The following is a 19,989-nucleotide window of genomic DNA, read 5'->3' on the forward strand; positions in this document are numbered from 1 at the left end:
CTAAAACCCTTTCAAGTAAAAATAAATTAAATCTTAAAAAAATATACATGAATTCAGCATTCAACTTTGAAAATATACTCATATGTTACTTAACAACAGGAATGTTTGAGAAATCACTAGGAGACAACTGGATCACCATACAAGTGTTACAGGGTATCCTTGCACACAGCTAGGCCAAATGGTATAGACAAGGTACAGTCTACTGCTCATAGGGAAACGATGAACAAAACACGAAGTTATGATCCTGAACACAAGAGAAACTGATGCAATCAGGAGATGCAATGAATCTGAGCTATATGGTGCTGCCTCCAGTGTAACAACAAACAGCTTTACTGTTTTTATACAAATAGTAACACTAAACTCACGGTAAAAAAAAAAAAAAAATACAGCAAACACCATAATTACTCATCTTCAAGTACTAAATACTGTACAGAATTCCAGGTGATACACTTTTATATAACTAGCAGCACAGTGAAACTGTTTACATCAGTACCACCACACACGAGAATAATATTATGATGACTACAACATAACTAGACACTAGGAACTTTTCAGCTACATTTACTTCATAAGACTAATGCCATACATGCAATGTGTCATCGAACAAGATGCCAACCTGAAGTACGAGACTACTAAACCCTCCCACTGCTCTCCAAGCTCTCAGCAAACTCTTTTGCCTCCTCAAACTAAGCTGATTTTTCCTTCCTTTTCTTTTTAAATATTTTACCAAACATATCAGTTTCCCTTAAATGATTTTCCAATTTTTATTCTCCATCTGTTGATTCACTTCCCTAGTGCCTACAAAAAGCCAGGACAAATCCAGCAGTCAAGAATTCAATCCAAGTCTTCTGTGTAAGTAAAGGAACCCAATTCTAGAGCCCTCGTTTGTTGCATTCCAGAAGGTGCATTAGCAGGAAACTGGAATCAGAAGTGGGGCCAGGACTTGAACCCAGTCACTCAAGATACGGCAGGTGGGTATCTCATGTGGTATCTCAGGCACTACTGTATCAAACACCTATTTTTCCTTTAAACTCAGTTAACCAGCAGACTCCATGTGTTTGTATTCCTCTGTGATTTCCTGTTGCATTTATGGGATTTGGCAGTGTCCTAAGCACATTTTCCTAGCTCTATTTCACTGCAACTAAGAAATCTACGGAAATATAATTATCCAAACTACTACAAACTGTCTTTTTGTTTCCAACTGTTTGTTTTCACAAACACTGAAGGTTTGAACATTGGGGAACATGTCCCTTACATGGATGTGCAAGTTGCTCTAGGGCAGGGCTTCTCAGTCTACATGCCACAGCTCAGACAGGGAAGGCAGGAGTACCTTACCTACAGGATTAACTGTGGGGTGGGAGCAGGATTGTGGTGTTCGACCTAGGGAGAACTCTGCTTAATTTAGCCCAACTATTCCAAAACAAAGTGCTGCACAGCCAGAAAAAAAACCCAGCACCTAGGACCTTTGTCTTTCAAATGTAGCCTACGAACTAGAAACATGCATCACAAGCAGAAGCTTGAAAAATGAGCCAAGCCATACCATACCCAGTGAATTAAAGCCTCCATTTTAGCAAGATTCCCAGGTACCCTGTAAGCACAAACCTTGAGGAAGCCTTCTTTGGAGTCCAAAGGGAGAGACAAGCCTTAGGATGTGGCTATCTCCCAACATACTGAACCAGTATACCCTCCCACCAACAGTTAGCGAGTGCGAATTGGTGTCTCTTCAGTTTTTCAGCATCTTTAGCATTTTTCAAATTTTTACTAATCCAATGCTAGGGAGAAGAATTCGTTTTAGTTTCAAGTGGACTATAAACATTATGAGGATATGGATCAAGTCTTTTTTTTTTTTTTAATTGGAAAGTCACACATATGGAGAGAAGAGACAGAGGAAGATCTTCCATCTGCTAATTCACTCCCCAAGTGGCTGCAATGATGCAATAGCTGGAGTTGAGCCAATTGGAAGCCAGGAGCAAGGAGCTTCTTTCAGGTCTCCCATGCAGGTGCAGGGTCCCAAGGCTTTGGGCCATCCTCAACTGCTTTCCCAGGCCACAAGCAGGGAGATGGATGGAAAGTGGGGCAGCCAAAACACGAACTGGAGCCCTTATGAGAGGAATCTCTGTGCAAGGCAAGGACCTCAGCTGCAAGGGTACTGTTCTGGGCCCTCTCAAATAAATTTAAGAACAACAAAAAAAATCCAACTTTTGTACACTATAAAAGTGAACCTTAAGCAAGTGTGCATAGAATTCCAGTAAAGACGAAGTAAGTCTTCAGTGAATGTTACCACCAATTACTAGAGTTTTAAGTTATCTTTTATCCTTTTCCTTCACAGATTATATCAACAAATCCTTCAAATCCTCTGTCATCATGTCATCTGTCTGAAAGAATCTCAGCCCATTCAGCATCCTGCAGCTCAGTAGTTGTAGTAACTCCCTTCTAGATGCTCTTTCTTCCAAGTTCTTCCTTCTATAGTTACCTACCACACTGTTCACAGAAGAAACTGAAACATAAACCTGATGTATCTAAACCTTGCCTATCTAAACTCTTACCAGCTACTGAGTACATACAGATTGAATGCTGTAGCCCAACAGAAATCAAAACAATTGATATATTAAAGAAAGGGTAAGCACTGGGGACAGTGCCAGGGTACAACTGGGTTAAGCCTCCACATGCAGCACCAGTATCCCATATGGCTATTGGTTCAAGCCCCAGCTGCTCACTTCAGATCCAGTTCCCTGCTAATGTGCCTGGGAAGGCAACAGAAAACGGCCCAAGTTTAGGTTATTTTGGGCCCATGCACCTACGTAGGACTAGCTTCTAACTAACCTGCTCCAGTCGTTGCAGCCATTTGGTGAGTAGACCAACAGATGGAAGACTGTCTCTCCTTCTCTCTGTAACTCTGCCTTTCCAATAATAATAATAATAAATCTTTATATATAAAGAAAAATGTCTACATCATATTTTCTTTAAAAAGGGAGTGGGGAGGGATAATTGCTAGCATCAGATTCCATAACATAATGATGGACACCTCAACATGCACAAAGAGTACATATGGAAACATCTACAAGTGATGGGTACAAAGCAAGAAAAAAAAATAAAGTTCAAATGTAGCTTTAGAAAATCTAAAGGAATCCAGGACTATAAGAAAGCAAAAAAAAAAAACCATTAATTTCACAGCTCTGCAATATCTCAAGCTTCCAAAACTGAACCTAATCTCCTATACTGTTTCAACTTTTCAATGCAGTTTTCTAGTTTATTTCTACCCTTTATTTTTTTTGCCTAGAAAAATGATCTCCCTCAGGGTAGTCACTCTTCTTTGCTCAGCTACATCACCACCCAGAGGTGATAAATACAATATTAAATATTCACTGACTTTATCTTAAATTCATATATGAAGAAGGCTTTTATACCAGCAGTATAAAACTGTTTCATTATTATGTTTATACAAGAAGTTTATTAAATACCTCTTACATAAAACTGTGCAGAGCAAAACACTATTAATTGGACACTACTGTTTCATATTATGCTATTAATGCGATTCTTAGTAAGCAGTAAATATTCAAAATAATTTAAAAGTAACTTTTGGTAAAATTCTACACTTTGACACAAAGTTTACCTTATTATTTCTTAAAAGTATGTGATTTTTTTAAAAATATGCAAAAAGTAAATAAATGTCCTTAAATGAAGCACTACCCGTAAGTTCAGTCTAACTTAACATAACACCAAAAACATATATAGTTGTAGTAGACTTTTAAATAATCTAAGATCCTAGAACCAGTTATAGTACCTCATCATGCATTTTAAAAGGAGATAACACTGAAGGTTTCTTTTATTTTACATTTTGAATGTGAATGTAATATCTGCCTAAAAATAATGGCACATCCATTTCTGTATTTGTAGTACTTAATTCAAATATACAGTTCAGAGCTGATGTTAAAATTCTGATTTTAAAGAGTGAAATTGTCTAACGTTGTTAGAAACTTTAATAGACATTATTCATAAATTACCACACTGTGTCCAACCCCCCATTCCTTACATACATTTTCATTCACTTCAAAAGATTATGTTAAATTCAAATTCAGCAGCTAAATTAAGATGAATACATTCTATGCACCACACTTTAAAAAAAAACATACAGACTTTTTAAACAAGTGTAACAACTTGGCTTCAGAAGATAAGAAAGACATGCTACACCAGAGTAGTCATGTATATATTTTTTCTTGTTCCCATAGTCCATCTTAGTTTATCAATTTGTGAAGGAGAAAAGTTTTTATGTAGAAAAAGCATATCCTCCATGAAAGTAACTAACACACGATAATTTAGGTGCGTTAACTTCCTATTTTTCTACTTTCTCTTTAGCCTTCATGTAAATAGCTGGACTGGAAAAAAAAAAAATTTTAACCTTTAGTTATTTTTCATTCCACCTACCAATACTTGCTGGGTTGCTGCTGGACATATTCAGGGATCCTGCGTGGTTTCGGATGAGACTGTCATTGGCTTGCGGAAGGCCTGAAGGTGACCATGACACAGCATTGTATCCTGACAGACTCTGAGGCTGGTGGTGCTGCTGTGATGATGGAGGTGGAGGTGGAAGCAGTGAAGGATGGCTGGCAGCTGTTTTTTGACCAGAAAATGAATGATCTTTAACTGGCCTGATGGCTGGAGTATTTGGAGAGGTAAACATTTGCCCATAAGGATCACCAGCAGGCAGAGAGGGATATGAAGCACTAGGATACACAGCATTAGAAACAGTTGACATAGCATAATGACCACATGTAGAGGGAAATCCCTGAGAAGCAACAGAGGAGTTGGTAGAGTACATGGCTGGACTATTGTAGTGATTCACAAAAGAGGAATATGACTGGGAGGCACTCGTATGCAGATGGGATGCTGATGGTGCAGCACCTTGGAAAGATCCTGGAGTGGATCCCACAATGTGAGGGGCAGGTGGACCCCTGCCATACATCTGCTGTGCTCCTGGCTGTTGGTTTGTTGTGCTGGGAGGTATCACATTTTGTGTTGGTACTGTGTAGAGACCAGAGTAGTAATCATCACACTGGCTATCCAATGGCAATGAGGTCATTTTCCCAGGTCCTTGAGAATAATGTCCTGAGGGAGATACATAGTTTTGATGTATTCCATAGCCAGAAGGAACCTGCATTTGATTTTGTGCTGGACCTGAAAAAAAAAGTAAGCATTTACAGATACGGGTAAAGAAACATTTAAAACATAGCTTTCACTTAAATGGTTAATTTAATTATTTTCCTTCTCCGTCACAAGCTACACACCATAACATATCCAGATGACCCCAACCACCCCATCTCACGTTATTCACCCCCTTGTGTAGCAGTCCCTCACGTTGTAACAGGACTGGTCTGCGCAACCAAGAGTAGAGGGGATGATTTGTCACTTTCAAGATTCTTCCAGTGTTGGACTCTCTTTTTCTCAGACCACTGAGCCTGGCAGAAGCAAATTGCCAAGCTGTCAACAGCCCTACCAAGAGACCCATCTGCTGAGGAACCCAGGTCAGCCAGTAACCACATGAGTAGGCTACAGGAAAACCCTGAAAACTCTTGGAGTCTTGAGGTAATTACAGCCCAGCCCACAGCCTGACTACACTCTCAAACCCCTAGGCCAGAACCAACCAGAGAAGATGTTTCCAAGTTTATAACCCTAAAAAAACCCCTCTGAGATAGGGGCAGCTCAACTGTTGTGAAGCAGGTTAGACCAATATTACACCCTATCATAGGATCTGTTTGAGACTGGCAACCCTATTTCCCATCCAGCATCCTGCTAATGCTCCCAAGAGGCATCAGCAATTTATGGGTTTTCTGAGATGCATGTGGGTTGTTGGAGACCCCGATGCTTTCTGACTCCTGGTTCAGCCTGGCCCAGCCTTCCTGCAAATACTGAGGGAGCCAGTTTGCACATGAAAGATTTTGAGATTCATATTCTTTCTCTATTTGGCTTTCAAAGAAACATTTGTTGGTTTAAGTTGCTAAATTTTGGGATATTTTGTCATATAGAAATATATATACAGCAAAAAGAAGTACAAATCCTTTTTGTTAGTTTCCTAAATATAAAAGTAGCAATGTACTCACTGTAGAAAAACAAAAGTTCGAACAATGATGATTATGAAACAAAATTCCCTGCTCTCTGGTAGCTAAATACTAGTTCCCAGATGGAGCTAGTTAGTGGCTTCTTGTGTATCCTTTGCAATCCATGTATGTATAGATAAGCATTTATATAATATTTTTCTTCTTCAAACATACAAATAGAATCATATTATAATTCTATAACCTGCTTCTTTTTTTACTTAATATGTCCTAGGTAGCTTTCCATGTTTGCATATGAATATTTATGGTGGTCCTGCCTCCCATATGGGAGACCTGGGTTGAACTCCTGGCTTCCAGTTTTCATTCGGTTCAGCCAGCTGTTGAGGGCATTTCACTAGTCAAACAGCAAATGGAGTTCTCTGACTTTTAAATAAATACAACATTAAAAACAAAAACTCATACACCTGTTCGAAATTCATCAGCACAAGTAGAACAAAAGAAGTGTTACTGTATTCTTTGCCATAATAACGTATAAAAATACTTTCTTCACAGAAAACTTAGAATAAAACTTACAGTTCTTGGATATTTTCAATTTATAAAAAAAAAAAGTTCTGGAAACTTCATTTTTCATCATGTGATACATATTCCAAAGCCAACACAAACAGCTGACAATCAAGAAAAAAGTCATACCTATATTCTATAATTTCAAACATACAGAAAACAACAATTTAAATATCACTTTCTATTTTTTCACTAGGTGCAATATTTACTTTTCTTACAGGTTACCTTCCATGATCAATTTCACCCTAAAGAATGTGCCTAAGGGTTTTAGCTGTGGCACAAACCCTAGCTTATCCTCTTCCAATCCAGCTTCATGATAATGGGTTTAGAAAAACAACTGAAGACAGCCCAAGTCTTTGTGCCCCAGCAACCCACATGAGATGGAGTTCCAGGCACCTGGCTTCGGCTTGGCCCAGCTCTGGACTGGCTACTGTGGCCCTCTGGGGAGTGAACCAGCAAATGGAAAATTCTCATTCATTCTCACTCACTCACACACTCACACACTCACACACTCACTCACTCACACACACACACACTCCCCCCTTGCTCTCTACATAATTTTGTGTTTAATATAAACATATAAATCTTTTTTAAAAAATGTTAAATTTTATTAAGGATTTGTTACTAGAATACCAAGAAATAACTATACCTTCTTCAAATATACAGGAGGAATATATATATTTATATGGAGAAGGCACTTGGCATAGCCCTTTAAATGCCTCTTAGGGGTCAGCACTGTAACCTGATTAAATCATAGCCTGTGGCACCAGTAAGGCATATGAGTGCTAATTTAAGTTCTACCTGTTCCACTTCCAATCCAGCTCGCTGTTACTGTACCAGAAAGAACAGTGAAGCATGGCCCAAGTCCCTGGGTCCCTGTCATCCCTGTGGGAGAGTCAAAGGAAGTTCTGGCTGCTTAGCTTTGGTCTAGTCCAGCCCCAGGCATTGCGGCAACATGTGAGGGAGTAACCAGCAGATGGAGGATCTTTCTCTCTCTTCCTCCCTCCCTCTCTCTCTCTCTGCCTTTCCTTTCCTCTGGGATTCTTCATTTTATATGAATTCATAAATCTTTTTTTTTTTAATGCCTCCTAGGACACTGGCAGCATTCCACATCAATCTGCCTGGATTCAAGTCAAGCTTCTACTCCCAACTCCAGCTTTCAGCTAAAGTGCAACCTAGGAGACAGCAAAAAATGCCCAGTGGCTGAGTCCTTGTCATCCATGTAAGAGACAAGGATTGAGTTCCTGCCTTCAGCCCAGCCCCTGCTGTTATGGGGACTTGAGAGTGAAGCAGTAGATTCAGCTAGCTCATGGCCTCTTCCTGTCATTTAAAAGGCAGAGTGACACACACACTCACACATATACATATAGGGCACACGCTTTCATTCACTGGCTCACTTCCCAAATGGCCATAACAGCCAGCATTAGGCTAAGCTGAAGCTGAAAGTTAGGAATTCCATCTGAGTCTTCCAGGTTTGTAGGACAAACCCAAGTATCTGAGCTGTTTTCCCTTTTTGTAATAAAAGAGAACTGAACTGGCAATTCAAACCAAGACTGGAACTGCCCCTTTGACAAGGGATGTCATAATGCTCAAACCAAAATTAGCTAATTTTGTTAAAAAATATATATATAGTAAAAGAAGGATTAGGGCCAGAATTGTGGCATGGCAAGCAACCATGCCAGCATCCTTATCAGAATCTCAGTTTGATTCACTTCTGATCTAGCTTCCTGTTCACGAATCTGGGAAAGCAATGAAACACAGCTCAAGTATTTAGGCCCTTGCCACACACAAGGGGGACCAGAATGAAGTTCCTAGCTCCAAGCTTCAGCCTGATCCACACCTGAGTGACGGCAGCCCTTTCAGAAGTGGAACAGCAGATGAAAGATGTCACCTCTATGTCTCTCTGTTGTGCTGCTTCTCAAACAAGCACTTTTTAAAAGGGAAAAAAAGAAAAAAGAAAAGAAAATGACTTTGCCACCTTTCATTATTGACTCAGAAAATTCTCTTGGCAAAATCTATTAATGATGAGAAAAACTAAGTCAAACCCTGTTTAAATGTCTAGCCAGGCAATGACTAATTTGGCTAATCGAAGCTACATGATCTGAAAATGGGAATAACAAGAGCTGTGTCCAAACTACTCAAATATAATTCTTCTAAAAGCTATCTGCTAAATACATTAAAAATGAATTACCCGGGCCTGGCGCGGTGGCCTAGCAGCTAAAGTCCTTGCCTTCAACGCACCGGGATCCCATGTGGACGCCGGTTCTAATCCTGGCAGCTCCACTTCCCATCCAGCTCCCTGCCTGTGGCCTGGAAAGGCAGTTGAGGATGGGTCAAGCACCCGTGTGGGAGACCTGGAAGTTCCGGCTCCTGGCTTCGGATCGGCATAGTATCGGCCATTGTGGTCACTTGGGGAGTGAATCATCGGAGGGAATATCTTCCTCTCTGTCTCTCCTCCTCTCTGTATATCTGACTTTGTAATAAAATAAAAAAAAAAAAAAGAATTACCCTTTGGAGGAAGCCTATTTGCTTCCCAGTCCATCAGAGAAAAGAAACACAGTATTAATCAGAACTCAGAAAACAGCAGAAACCCAAGCCTTAAGGAAATAGAAAAGTACCTAGTTAGACAACTATAAAAAGAAACGCGAACAGCCAACACACACATATTTTTACAAAATGAGTATCATTAGACATCAGAAAAAGAGCAGTCAAAAGCAAACTGAGATATCATTTCCCCTCTTAGAAGATACTATGAAAACAGAGAAAGCAGAAAACGCTGCCAGGATATACAGAAAGGTACACTCTTACATGTTGCTGAGCATAACGTAAATTAGTACAGTCATTATGGAAAACAGCATGGAAATTTCTTTAAAAACTAGAAAAAGAATTATGTTATGCTACAGTAATCCCACTACTCTGTATGTGTGTATTCATGACATGAACTCATTCTATCAATGAGCTACCTGCTCCACCAGGTTAATCACAACATAGTTTACAATACCCAAAATATGGAATTAACTGAATCACCCATCATCAAAAGAAATTATCCATCATCAAGAGAATAGATAAAGAAATAATACCCCAAAATGGGATATTATTCAGCCATTTCTAAAAATCCTGTCATTTGTAGCAAAATGGAAGGAACTGGAGGACATTTTCTTCTTAGGTGAAATAAGACAAATGCCACACGTTCTTCCTCCTCTGTAGAAGATAGGACTCAACCTGAACACAGAGTAATGCTTACTAGAGGCTAGGAGGGATGTGTAGGGACAGAGGGAAGTCTGGACAGGGGGTACCAAGTCAGTTAGATTAAGGAACAGATTCCTGGTATACAGGGAGACTGTGGGTCATGAGAACCTAGGACACACTGTATGAACTAATGGAACAAGGATGTTTCAAGCCTCTGATCAGAGCAATGACAAAGGAGAAATGTTGGCTGCACTACATCAGTAGACATTGTGGCCATATACTGAAATCCACATTAGTCTATAAATACATGCAATTACTAGTAAAATTTATTAAACAAAAGAACTAAAATTGGTAAGATATGGGAATAGCAGTCTCTCATTATATGTGAACGCTGCCATTCCTTATTCACTATCACTATCTAAATGTTCCAAATGTGTGGAAGAAGTATCTTAAAATAGAGATGGGTACCCAGCTAACAAATGATGATTTTTTTACTTGATCATGGTTTAAAACAAAAAGTATGTTCAGTAAAACTACACTTGAGAGTTTGGATTTGAAGTGATCCATAGAAAATGAACCACAGAAAGATTCTATCACAATGCTGGATAATGACAAAGAAATGTGGCTCCCAGTCAATAATCAATACTTATAGAGTGAGACACTTATGTCTGACAAGGGCCATCTAGCTATATATAACATAACTGGAATTTACATCTGACCTCTTATATTTTCCTTATTACAACTGAAAGCCCAATTGCTAGCTAAGCAAGGTATTATTTTACTTCTCCATTCAACTTTTCCTCAATTCCTGACAGGTGGCTTTCGGCCATCAATTTTAGGAAACCTGAAACCACTGAAACCCACCCCCCTACAAGGAAGATAGCCAAGGTAGTCTATTAACAGAAACTGTCCAGGACTATATCTGAAGAGACAGCACCATGCCATAGCAAGCTAATCCTCTATCTGCGGTGTCTGCATTCCATATGGGCACTGCTCCACTTCCCATCCAGCTCCCAGCCAATGGCCTGGGAAGACAGGGAAGAGGGCCCCTTCCCCCACGTAGGAGGCCCAGAAGAAACTCCTGGCTTCAAACTGGCTCGGTTTTGGTGACTGTAGTCATTTGGGGAGTGAACCAGTGGATAGAGGATCTTTCTGTTTCCCCTTCTCTCTAGAAATCTGCCTTTCAAAAACAAATATATTATTTTTTAAAACGAAATTTTATAGTGTATGTGTGGTAGGGCAGGGATGGGAAGAGGGTGCTGAAAAGTGAAAAAACATATAAGACCAAAAGAGCATCTGAAGCTTAAATACAAGAAAGTGGTAGGAGCTGGCCGGATTCAGTCAATGGCAAGTCTTCAAAGCTAGTATGAAATATGAAGCTAAGTTCACTTAATCAACTGAGTGCCTCTTGCATGCTACTGCCAGGAACAAGGTCAAGAAAACTGCCATGGTCTCTGCCATTCTTCTCAAGGCAATGAAATAAAGGAGAATTCTTAGTGCTAAGCATTTACTAGGACCAGATGCTTTTTAAAGAAAGATTCAGATATTTGTTTGAAAGACAGTCTGATGAGAGACAAGGGGATGAAGAGAGAGTAAGGAAGGGAAAGAAGGAAGAAGGCATCTTCCACATGTCTTCAACAGTGAGGACCGGGCCAGGCTCAAGGCAGGAGCCAAAACTCCACTCTGGCTTTCATGTATGTGGCAGGGACCCAAGGACGTAGGCCATCACCCACTGCCACTTCCATGCATCAGCAGGGAATGGAAAAAGAAGAGGGGTTGATGCAACCAGAACTAGCACTCCAATATGGGATGCTGGCATCCCAAGCAGAAACTGCCCATCACCCCCAGGACCAGGTCTTTTAAAAACAGTACCTATTGGACCTGGCATGGTCACCTAGTGGCTAAAGTCCTTGCCTTGCATGCACTGGGATCCCATATGGGCTCCAGTTCGTGTCCCAGCAGCCCCGCTTCCCATCCAGCTCCCTGCCTCTGGCCTAGGAAAGCAGTAGGGATGGCCCAGGGCTCCTGGGTTTGGATCAACTCAGTTCCATTCACTTGGGGTGTGAATCAACAGACAGAAGATCTTCCTGTGTCTTTCCTCTCTGTATATCTGACTTTCCAATAAAAGTGAAAAATAAATCTTTAAAAAAACAAAACAAAACAAAAAAAACCTCTTTTAAGATAATCTTCTCAATTACTCTACAAGGAAACTTACTATGCACAGAAACTCAGAATGTCATTTTCTGCACAAAAACCATGGTCAAATCAAAGCCTTTTCACTTATCCACACTGTTTAGACAATTCGGAGCATGCTTCAGCCCATTAGATACGGTAGCTTCTCAGGGCTGAGTGTGACGCTGATCCTCCCATCAACAGCACTGTCTATGAAGATGCTGTATTTCTAGGAAAGTCTGTTGAAGACTGGATCAAAATATTCCTATCAACACTTATTGTGTAAGTACTTGACGGTTTACAGATGAATAAGAAAAAGGAAGTTAGCTGAAATGCCATTAGTGACAATGAATGTCTTATTGCAGCCATAATCTCAGAAACTTAAGGGGACATGAAAAGACACCACAAATAGCAATACAAACTAAGAATCAAATCCAAGCACTAGGACATCTGTTTGTATAAAGAGTGGATACTTAAGACATCTATTAATCAGCACAGAAGGAAACACTGAACTTAGTTACATTAACACCCACAGCGGTATCTCCAGGAGAGGGTTTCCTTCCGGTTAGCTACAAATGCACACGAAAACCTGAGACATATGCTGCTGTGATGAACAGGAACCTACCTTGGACACATTGGGAGATGTATATCATTTTAAATTTTGCCTATGTTCTCAAAGTTGAACGTTCCCTGTACACGTTTCCTGATCAGACAGTATTGCTTAATGAATGGTATTCTATTTATATTTCCCATAATGAATTCCAACAATCCCTATTACTGCTGCAGCTTCCCTGTATTACTGACAACTAAAGCATAGGCCAATATTGTGGCATAGCAAATTAAACCACCATCTACAATGCCAGTATCCACATTTCTCTCACTATCCACTCCACCCAGTTTTCTCTTTCAAAATAAAATCTTTTTTTTTAAAGATTTAATTTTTTATTATTGTTTTTTATTGGAAAGACAGATATACAGAGAGGAGAGACAGAGAGGAAGATCCTCCATCCGATGATTCACTCCACAAGTGAGCGGGATGGGAAGCGGGCTGCCGGGATTAGAACCGGCACCCATATGGGATCCCAGGCATGCAAGGCGAGGACCCTAACCACTGCGCCACCGCGCCGGGCCCTAAAATAAAATCTTTTTTAAAAAAATGAAACCACTAGGGTCCAGTGTGATAGCCTAGTGGCTAAGGTCCTCGCCTTGCATACACTGGGATCCCATAGCGGTCCTGGCTCATGTCCCAATGGCCCCGCTTCCCGTCCACTTCCCTGTCTGTGGCCTAGGAAAGCAGTCGAGGATGGCCCAAAGCCTTGGGACCCTGCACCCATGTGGGAGACCCAGAAGAGGCTCCTGGCTTCAGATCAGCACAGCTCTGGCCATTGTAGTCACTTAGGCAGTGAATTCACACATGGAAGATCTTCGTCTCTGTCTCTTCTCCTCTCTGTGTATCTGACTTTTCAATAAAAAACATAAATCTTAAAAAAAAAGAAAGAAAGGAAGAGAGAAAGAAACCACAAGTAGCATTTTACAAAGTACATATGTAAAGAAGAACATATACTTTTATTTAAAAATCAGTATCACGCGATTCACAAAAATAAGAGGGGCATACTGTTATATTGGAGTACTTGCTTCCTCTCCCTTCCCCCCCACCCCAAAATTTTTAAGGCCTTAAACATTTTATTTTTCTTTGAAATGCAAATTTACATAGAGAAGAAACTGAGAAAGAAGCTTCTGCTGGTTCACTCCCCAGATGGCAAAATTGGCCAGAGCTAAGCCGCAAAACCAAAAACCAGGACCTTCTTCTGGAACTCCCACATGGGCCCAGGGCCCCAAGGATTTGGACCACCCTTTGCTGCTCTCCCAGTCCGTAAGCAAGGCAATACACTGGTATTTTTGCAGCATGTTCTCTAATTTCATGTTAATGAAAATTTACTGTTTTTCTCCCTGTTGTGAACTTTGTTTACTGGCTCTGTATTTAAGGGAATGTATAATGGAAGTTTAGGGGAGACTGACATGTGTAAATGTGGAGACATAGCACTGTATGTCTCTGCATCCAAACCAAAGATGATTCCCAGTGAAGCAGCTCAAATACCCTGACAGTAAATGCTGGACTCTCAGACACTGTCCATGCCTACAATGTCAGGAAACACTTCAATAAGAGCACGATGGACTTATGACTGTACATGAAAGACAACTGTTGTAATACTGGAGGGAAATGAATGGGGGGAGGAGGAATTTGGGGAGAGGCATGCCAGAGCCTATGGAACTATCATAAAACAATAATAAAAAATAATTAAAAAAAAAAAAAAAAGAAGAAGAAGAATTGGAATAGCCAGGACCCATATAGGATCCCAGTGCTGGCAGGAGGAGGATTAAGTTGCTAAGCCACCATACCAGTCCTTAAAGGCCTTCAGGACTCAAGTCAACAAAAAGAATTTCATAGTTACACATTTGCTACTAAGCTAATATTCATTCAGTTCTCCTATGATTGAGGACTCAGCATTAGGAGGAATCACACACACACACACAAAAAAAGTAGATGGTGAAAAATATGTATCGAATGCTTCAAAAAGAAGCATAAGCAACTCCAAAAATCGATATGCTGTAAAATGAAATATAATCCCAAGGAGGGAAGCTTAAGAGAGAAATTAAACAGTTCATTCAATGAAGTGAAATAAATTTTTAAATGGGTTAGGGGTGGGCAGAGAGGACAGCAATTAAGTTTAGAAGTAAAAAGAGATGGGCCTGGTGTAGTAGCCTAGTGGCTAAAGTTCTTGCCTTGCATGCACCAAGACCCCACACGGACGCTGGTTCCTGCCCCAGTAGCCCTGCTTCCCATCCCGCTCCCTGTCTGTGGCCTGGGAAAGCAGTCAAGGCTGGCCCAAAGCCTTGGGACCTTGCACCCATGTGGGAGACCCAGAGGAAGCTCCTGGCTTGTGGCTTCAAATCGGCGCAGCACAAGCCATTGGTGGTCACTTGGAGATTGAATCATCGGACGGAAGATCTACCTCTGTCTTGCCTCCACTCTGTATATTTGCCTTTCCAATGAAAATAAACAAATCGTTCAAAAACCAAAAAGTAAATGATAATACAGAATTCTTCTCTATTCCCTTCCTTTCCCATCATCATTTCTGGAAAAAACAAACAAACAGGGCCCAGCGCGGTGGCGCAAGTGGTTAAAGGTCCTCGCCTTGCACGCCCGGGATCCCATATGGGCACCGGTTCTAATCCCGGCAGCCCCGCTTCCCTTCCAGCTCCCTGCCTGTGGCCTGGGAAAGCAGTCGAGGACAGCCCAAAGCTTTGGGACCCTGCACCCGCGTGGGAGACCCAGAAGAGGCTTCTGGCTTCGGATCGGCATAGCATCAGCCGTTGCGCTCACTTGGGGAGTGAATCATTGGACGGACGATCTTCCTCTCTGTCTCTCCTCTCTGTATATCCGCCTTTCCAATAAAAATAAAATAAATCTTTTAAAAAAAAAAAAAACAGTATTGCAGCAAACACCAACAGGGCATCCTCCAACTGTGACAGTTAGTCAGGCACCACTGGACAGGTTCCTCCAGACGGCCTCCTGTTGCAGCTGCAAGTACAAGCAACAGCCTGTCACCCTACTCCCACCAGCTAACTATGTGCGGGAGTTCTTATCACCTCTCCTTGGTTTTCACTGATTTGACGAATTTATCACAAAAAAATAAAGAGGGGCAGCCACATGAAAGAGGGGCAATAAAGCAAGCTATGGGTGGGGGACACAAGAACCTAGCTGGCACAGCCACCTAGTCAGCAACCCATGCATTAAATCTTACTATTTAAGAACCCACCACAGTAGCCTAGTGGCCCTGCACGCACTAGGACCCCAAATGGGCACTGGTTCATGTCCCAGCAGTTCCACTTTCCTTCCACCTCTATGTTTGTGGTCTGGGAAAGTAGTGGAGGATGGTCCAGGGTCTTGGGATCTTGCACCCTCATGGGACACCCAGGGGAGGCACCTGGCTCCTGGCTTTGGAGGAGCTCAGTGGCCACTTAAGGACTGAACCAACAGATGGCAGATCTTTCTCTCCGTATGTCCTTCTTTCTGTGAATCTGATTTTCCAATGAAAAATAAACAAATCCTAAGGAAAAATATTATGTATGAGTTCTTACAAAGGGCCAACATCCTGTACCTGAGCCAATTTAGCTCCTTGACAATGTGCCTGGGAAAACACTGGAGGATGGCCCAAGCATTTGGGCCCGTCACCCACTTGGAGGACATAAACAGAGTTTCAGGCTCTTGGCTTCAGCCTCGCTCAGCCCCAATCACTGCAGCCTCTTTGAGAGTGAACCAACAGATGGAAAACTATTTCTGTCCCTCTGCCTTTCAAGTAAATAAGCACACACACACACAATTCTTGGGGTTGGTAATGTGGCACAACGGTTAAGCTACTATGATGCCAGCAACCCATAAGAGCACCGCTCCGGTTCTGCTTGCTTCACTTCAATCCAGTTCCCTGAAATGTGCACAGGAAAACAGTACAAGACATCCCAAGTGCCATGCGGGAGGCTGGCCCAGCCTTGGCGGTTCTGCATAGTTGAGGTATGAATCAACAGATGGAAGCTTAACTCTGTCTTTCAATTAAATAAATATTTTAAAAAGAGACACACAGAGAGTTTCCACAGAGCTCAACCTCCAGCCAACACTATTCCTGAAGGCTGGCAGGTGAATATTCAAAGTCCCAGCCCTCTGACCACTGGGTCCTTTGGTGAACAGCCTTAACCCCGGGGCTATCCAAGTCACCTTAATAAACATAAATTCAGGAGTGACCTCAGGTACCCATCATGAATAACAAAAGATGTTCCTGGGGAAACTTCCTGGGGTTTAGCTCTGTGACAAGAACTGGGGATTGAAGACCCAGTATACTTCCTACCAAACCACATCACTGAAGTCAGTGATCTCATTCTGTCTCCTGTGATGTTTTATTTGCATACTTCTGACCTATTTCTTTTTCATCATGTCTGGTATTCCACAGAGATGTATTAAAAGGCAAACTAGTTTATGCAGAGTTGAAGAATACATTCAAAAACCCAAATGACTGCTTAATCTTTATCTACAATAGCATTTTCCCTAAGATTAACAAACAACACAACAGATGTGATCTTGTTTTTTCTCTCCTGAGCTAATCCTTTCCACAGCAAGGGAACAAAGCCAACCCCTCCTCCCACCCTGACCCTTCCTGGCCTGGCCCCTGCTGACTGTTCCTCTGGCTTCAGCACCCTAGCTTTCCCCACTGCCCGGCAGCCTCCACTCCTCTGCAGGACCTGCAGTTTCTGAACATACCTCTTCCAGACTTCCTAGTTTATGCCTTCACCTCTCCCCAGAGACAGGCCCTCCCTCCCACACACCCCCAACTCATCAAATTCCTCAAGGAAGGCCAGACATAATCTATTTGAGTAACACCAAAATACAGATCAAGTTAGGACAGAGGCAGGGGAGTCCCATCTTACCTGCTGCCCTAAACGTCATACCCAACTGGGACGCAGGAATGGTTATTCCAACATTATACAAAGTCAGGCATCCTCTATATTTAACATCACAATGCTGATTTGTTCTTTACTCCTTATCTGACTGAATAAATACCTAGCATTCATTGAGTATCAATAAATTTTGCAAAATTAAGTAAGTTTTTGCCTCTTAGGAAAAAAATGTTCTCCAAGATGATAATGCACACTTAGAAAATTAAGGCAAGGGGCCAGCGGGATGGCTCAGTGGCCAAATCCTCAACTTGCATGCTTTGCATGCATTAGAATCCCATACAGGCACTGGTTCGTGTCCTGGCTGCTCTACTTTCCATTCCACTCCCTGCTTGTGGCCTGGGAAAGCAGTCAAGCATGGCTCAAGTCCTTGGGACTATACACCCATGTGGGAGACCCAGAAGAAGCTTCTGGCTCCTGGCATTGGATCAGCTCAGCTTTGGCTGCAGTGGCCATTTGGGGAGTGAATCAGTGGATGGAAGATCTTTCTGTCTCTTCTCTCTGTAAACCTGCTTTTCCAATAAAAAATAAATCTTTAAAAAAAGAAAAGAAAATCAAGGTGGGCCAATCTTGAATCAGTGAAACACGTGGTTACACAACATTCTGGAAGACTTGGAATCCATTTTGGAGTGATCTGCTCCGATTCACATACAATGCTATTGTAATAAACAAAATATAACCCCTCTTATTAAGGTTAAAAAATGAAAACTACTCACATTGTTACAGACCTTCAGGACATGTGTATGGCACCAAAACTACTCACTCAGCACAGCGAACAATATGAACAATACTGGAACACTGACCCTGACAGGAGCTATTAAGGATACACTGTCACATCTGAATATTTTTTTAAAAAACCAGCCTCTGGTTTTTAGGGAGAAACAGTAAACCTCATGTTTGGAAAGCATCATCTGCAACACAATCATTAGCAAACTGAATGAAACAGATCTACCACTTTCAGAGTATTACTTTAGTTTTAGAATAGACCATTTTCCTAAATCCTGACAAGCACTTCCACAGTTTCTCATCTCACAAGCCTATCCAACCTACACAGACTGCTCAGATAAATTCCAAATCCCAAGAAGAAAGAACGGATTTCCCAGAGGTCACGTCCAGATGAAAACCGCATCTATCCCAGCCCAGGATCCTAGTATGGTAAGGTAAGCAGCTTTCAGAGTGCATTTGTGGGCTGTTGCCGCAGGCCCGGCCCTCAAAGCAGTTTCTCACTTTCTGAAAGCAGAGAAAAGCAGCCTGCTCTCAAGGCATTCGTTGAAATCCGTTTGACACCTGCTCCCTCTCAGACAGGAAAACTCCAAAACCACCCCAGCAGCAGGTGTAGCAGCCAGGGCAGACCCAGAGGCCGAACCGTGTCAGGGTTACAGTTACACTTACATAGTGTATTCATACCCTTTTGTCTACAAACTTGAGTGCAAACTCCAGTTCCCTCCCAAGCCGCGTGCTGGCTGTGCCTTGGACCTCAGGACCACGTTCTCCCCACCCACCGCACTCCCCACAGCCAGGGCACAACCCACTGGACTGCATGGCTGCAATCAGCCTTGTCCACGCCGGCGCTTGCAGCGGCCTCGGAGCCTGTCGCCCACCCCCCATCCTCCGGCTCCAGGAAACCCCGTGCGGCCCAGGACTGCGGGTTCCCCGTTTCTTATGGGCTCCTAGCGCCCCCAAAGCGCTGTTGGGCCTGGGGTCGCCTTACATAAACAGCTCCGGCTCGGGTTCTCCCAAGCCAGCCCGCCCCACGCCAGCCAGGGTGCCCCTTCCCCTAACCCGTGCCATCCATCACTAATTCCCAACCCTTATCGGGCCCCCGACCCAACCCGAGCCCCGCGGCCTGCGGGACAGCCCGTGCTCTCGGCCGCCCCGCCCCGGCCCGGCCGCGCAGGCCGCCCGGCAGACACTAGGCCCGGCGCTTCGCCCGCCTCACCGTTCTGCTGGTGCGGCGCCGGGCTCGGGTCGGTGGACGCCGTGGGCCCTGAGGCGGCGGCTCCGCCGAACTTGGGCGGGATCCTGGCGCTGGCGGCCGGGTGAGGGGACCCGGCGGGGGCCGACATGACGGCGCTGCTGGCGGCGGCGGCGGCGGCGCGGCTGCTCCGCTCAGGGAGGTGGGCGGAGGGAAGGGAAGGCGGGGCCGGAGAGGCGAGAGGAAGAGGAAGGAACGCGCCCGGCGTCACTGAGGGAGTCACCGGACGGCGGCGGTACCCACGCTCCGCCGCGGAGCCCCAGCGTCGCCGCCCGGCCTCCGTGGCACGGCCACCCTGCGCCATCCCGCGCCCCGCGTCGCGGGACTCCCACCTCAGGGTCGCTCCCCGTGGGCTCAGGCCTCGGGGCTCCCCCTGCGGGCCGGCGCCGCCGCGACCCCGCCCCGAGGTCTGCCCGAGCTGGGGAACCGCGTCAACAGGGTCGGACCCGGGCACTGTCCCGGGGCCGCCCGGCTTACGCTCGCATGAAGGGGGCAAGGCTGAGGCCTGGGGAGGTGAAGGGGCCTCAGTAG

General features: G+C 43.4%; 1 protein-coding gene across 5 annotated transcripts in view; it reads right to left on the bottom strand.

The window, feature by feature from the left end:
* SEC24B (SEC24 homolog B, COPII coat complex component) overlaps window positions 1–19,654 on the bottom strand; it is an 80,530-nt gene extending 60,876 nt beyond the window's left edge. For 2 of the 5 annotated variants that reach the window (XM_040967323.1, XM_040967322.1), the window contains exons 1-2: window positions 19,423–19,654; window positions 4,426–5,175 (exon numbers count right to left, since the gene is read on the bottom strand). In XM_040967323.1, the coding sequence (XP_040823257.1) occupies window positions 4,426–5,175; window positions 19,423–19,549 (877 nt within the window). In that variant the 5' untranslated portion in view covers window positions 19,550–19,654. The remainder of the gene's footprint in view (window positions 1–4,425; window positions 5,176–19,422) is intronic. The other 3 variants (XM_040967324.1, XM_040967321.1, XR_005882390.1) reach the window with 2 other exon arrangements.
* Window positions 19,655–19,989: the final 335 nt, after the last annotated feature.

This window comes from Ochotona curzoniae, unplaced genomic scaffold, assembly GCF_017591425.1.
Source record: "Ochotona curzoniae isolate NIBS_2020 unplaced genomic scaffold, NIBS_Ocur_1.0 scaffold_4506, whole genome shotgun sequence".
Lineage (NCBI taxonomy): Eukaryota > Metazoa > Chordata > Mammalia > Lagomorpha > Ochotonidae > Ochotona > Ochotona curzoniae.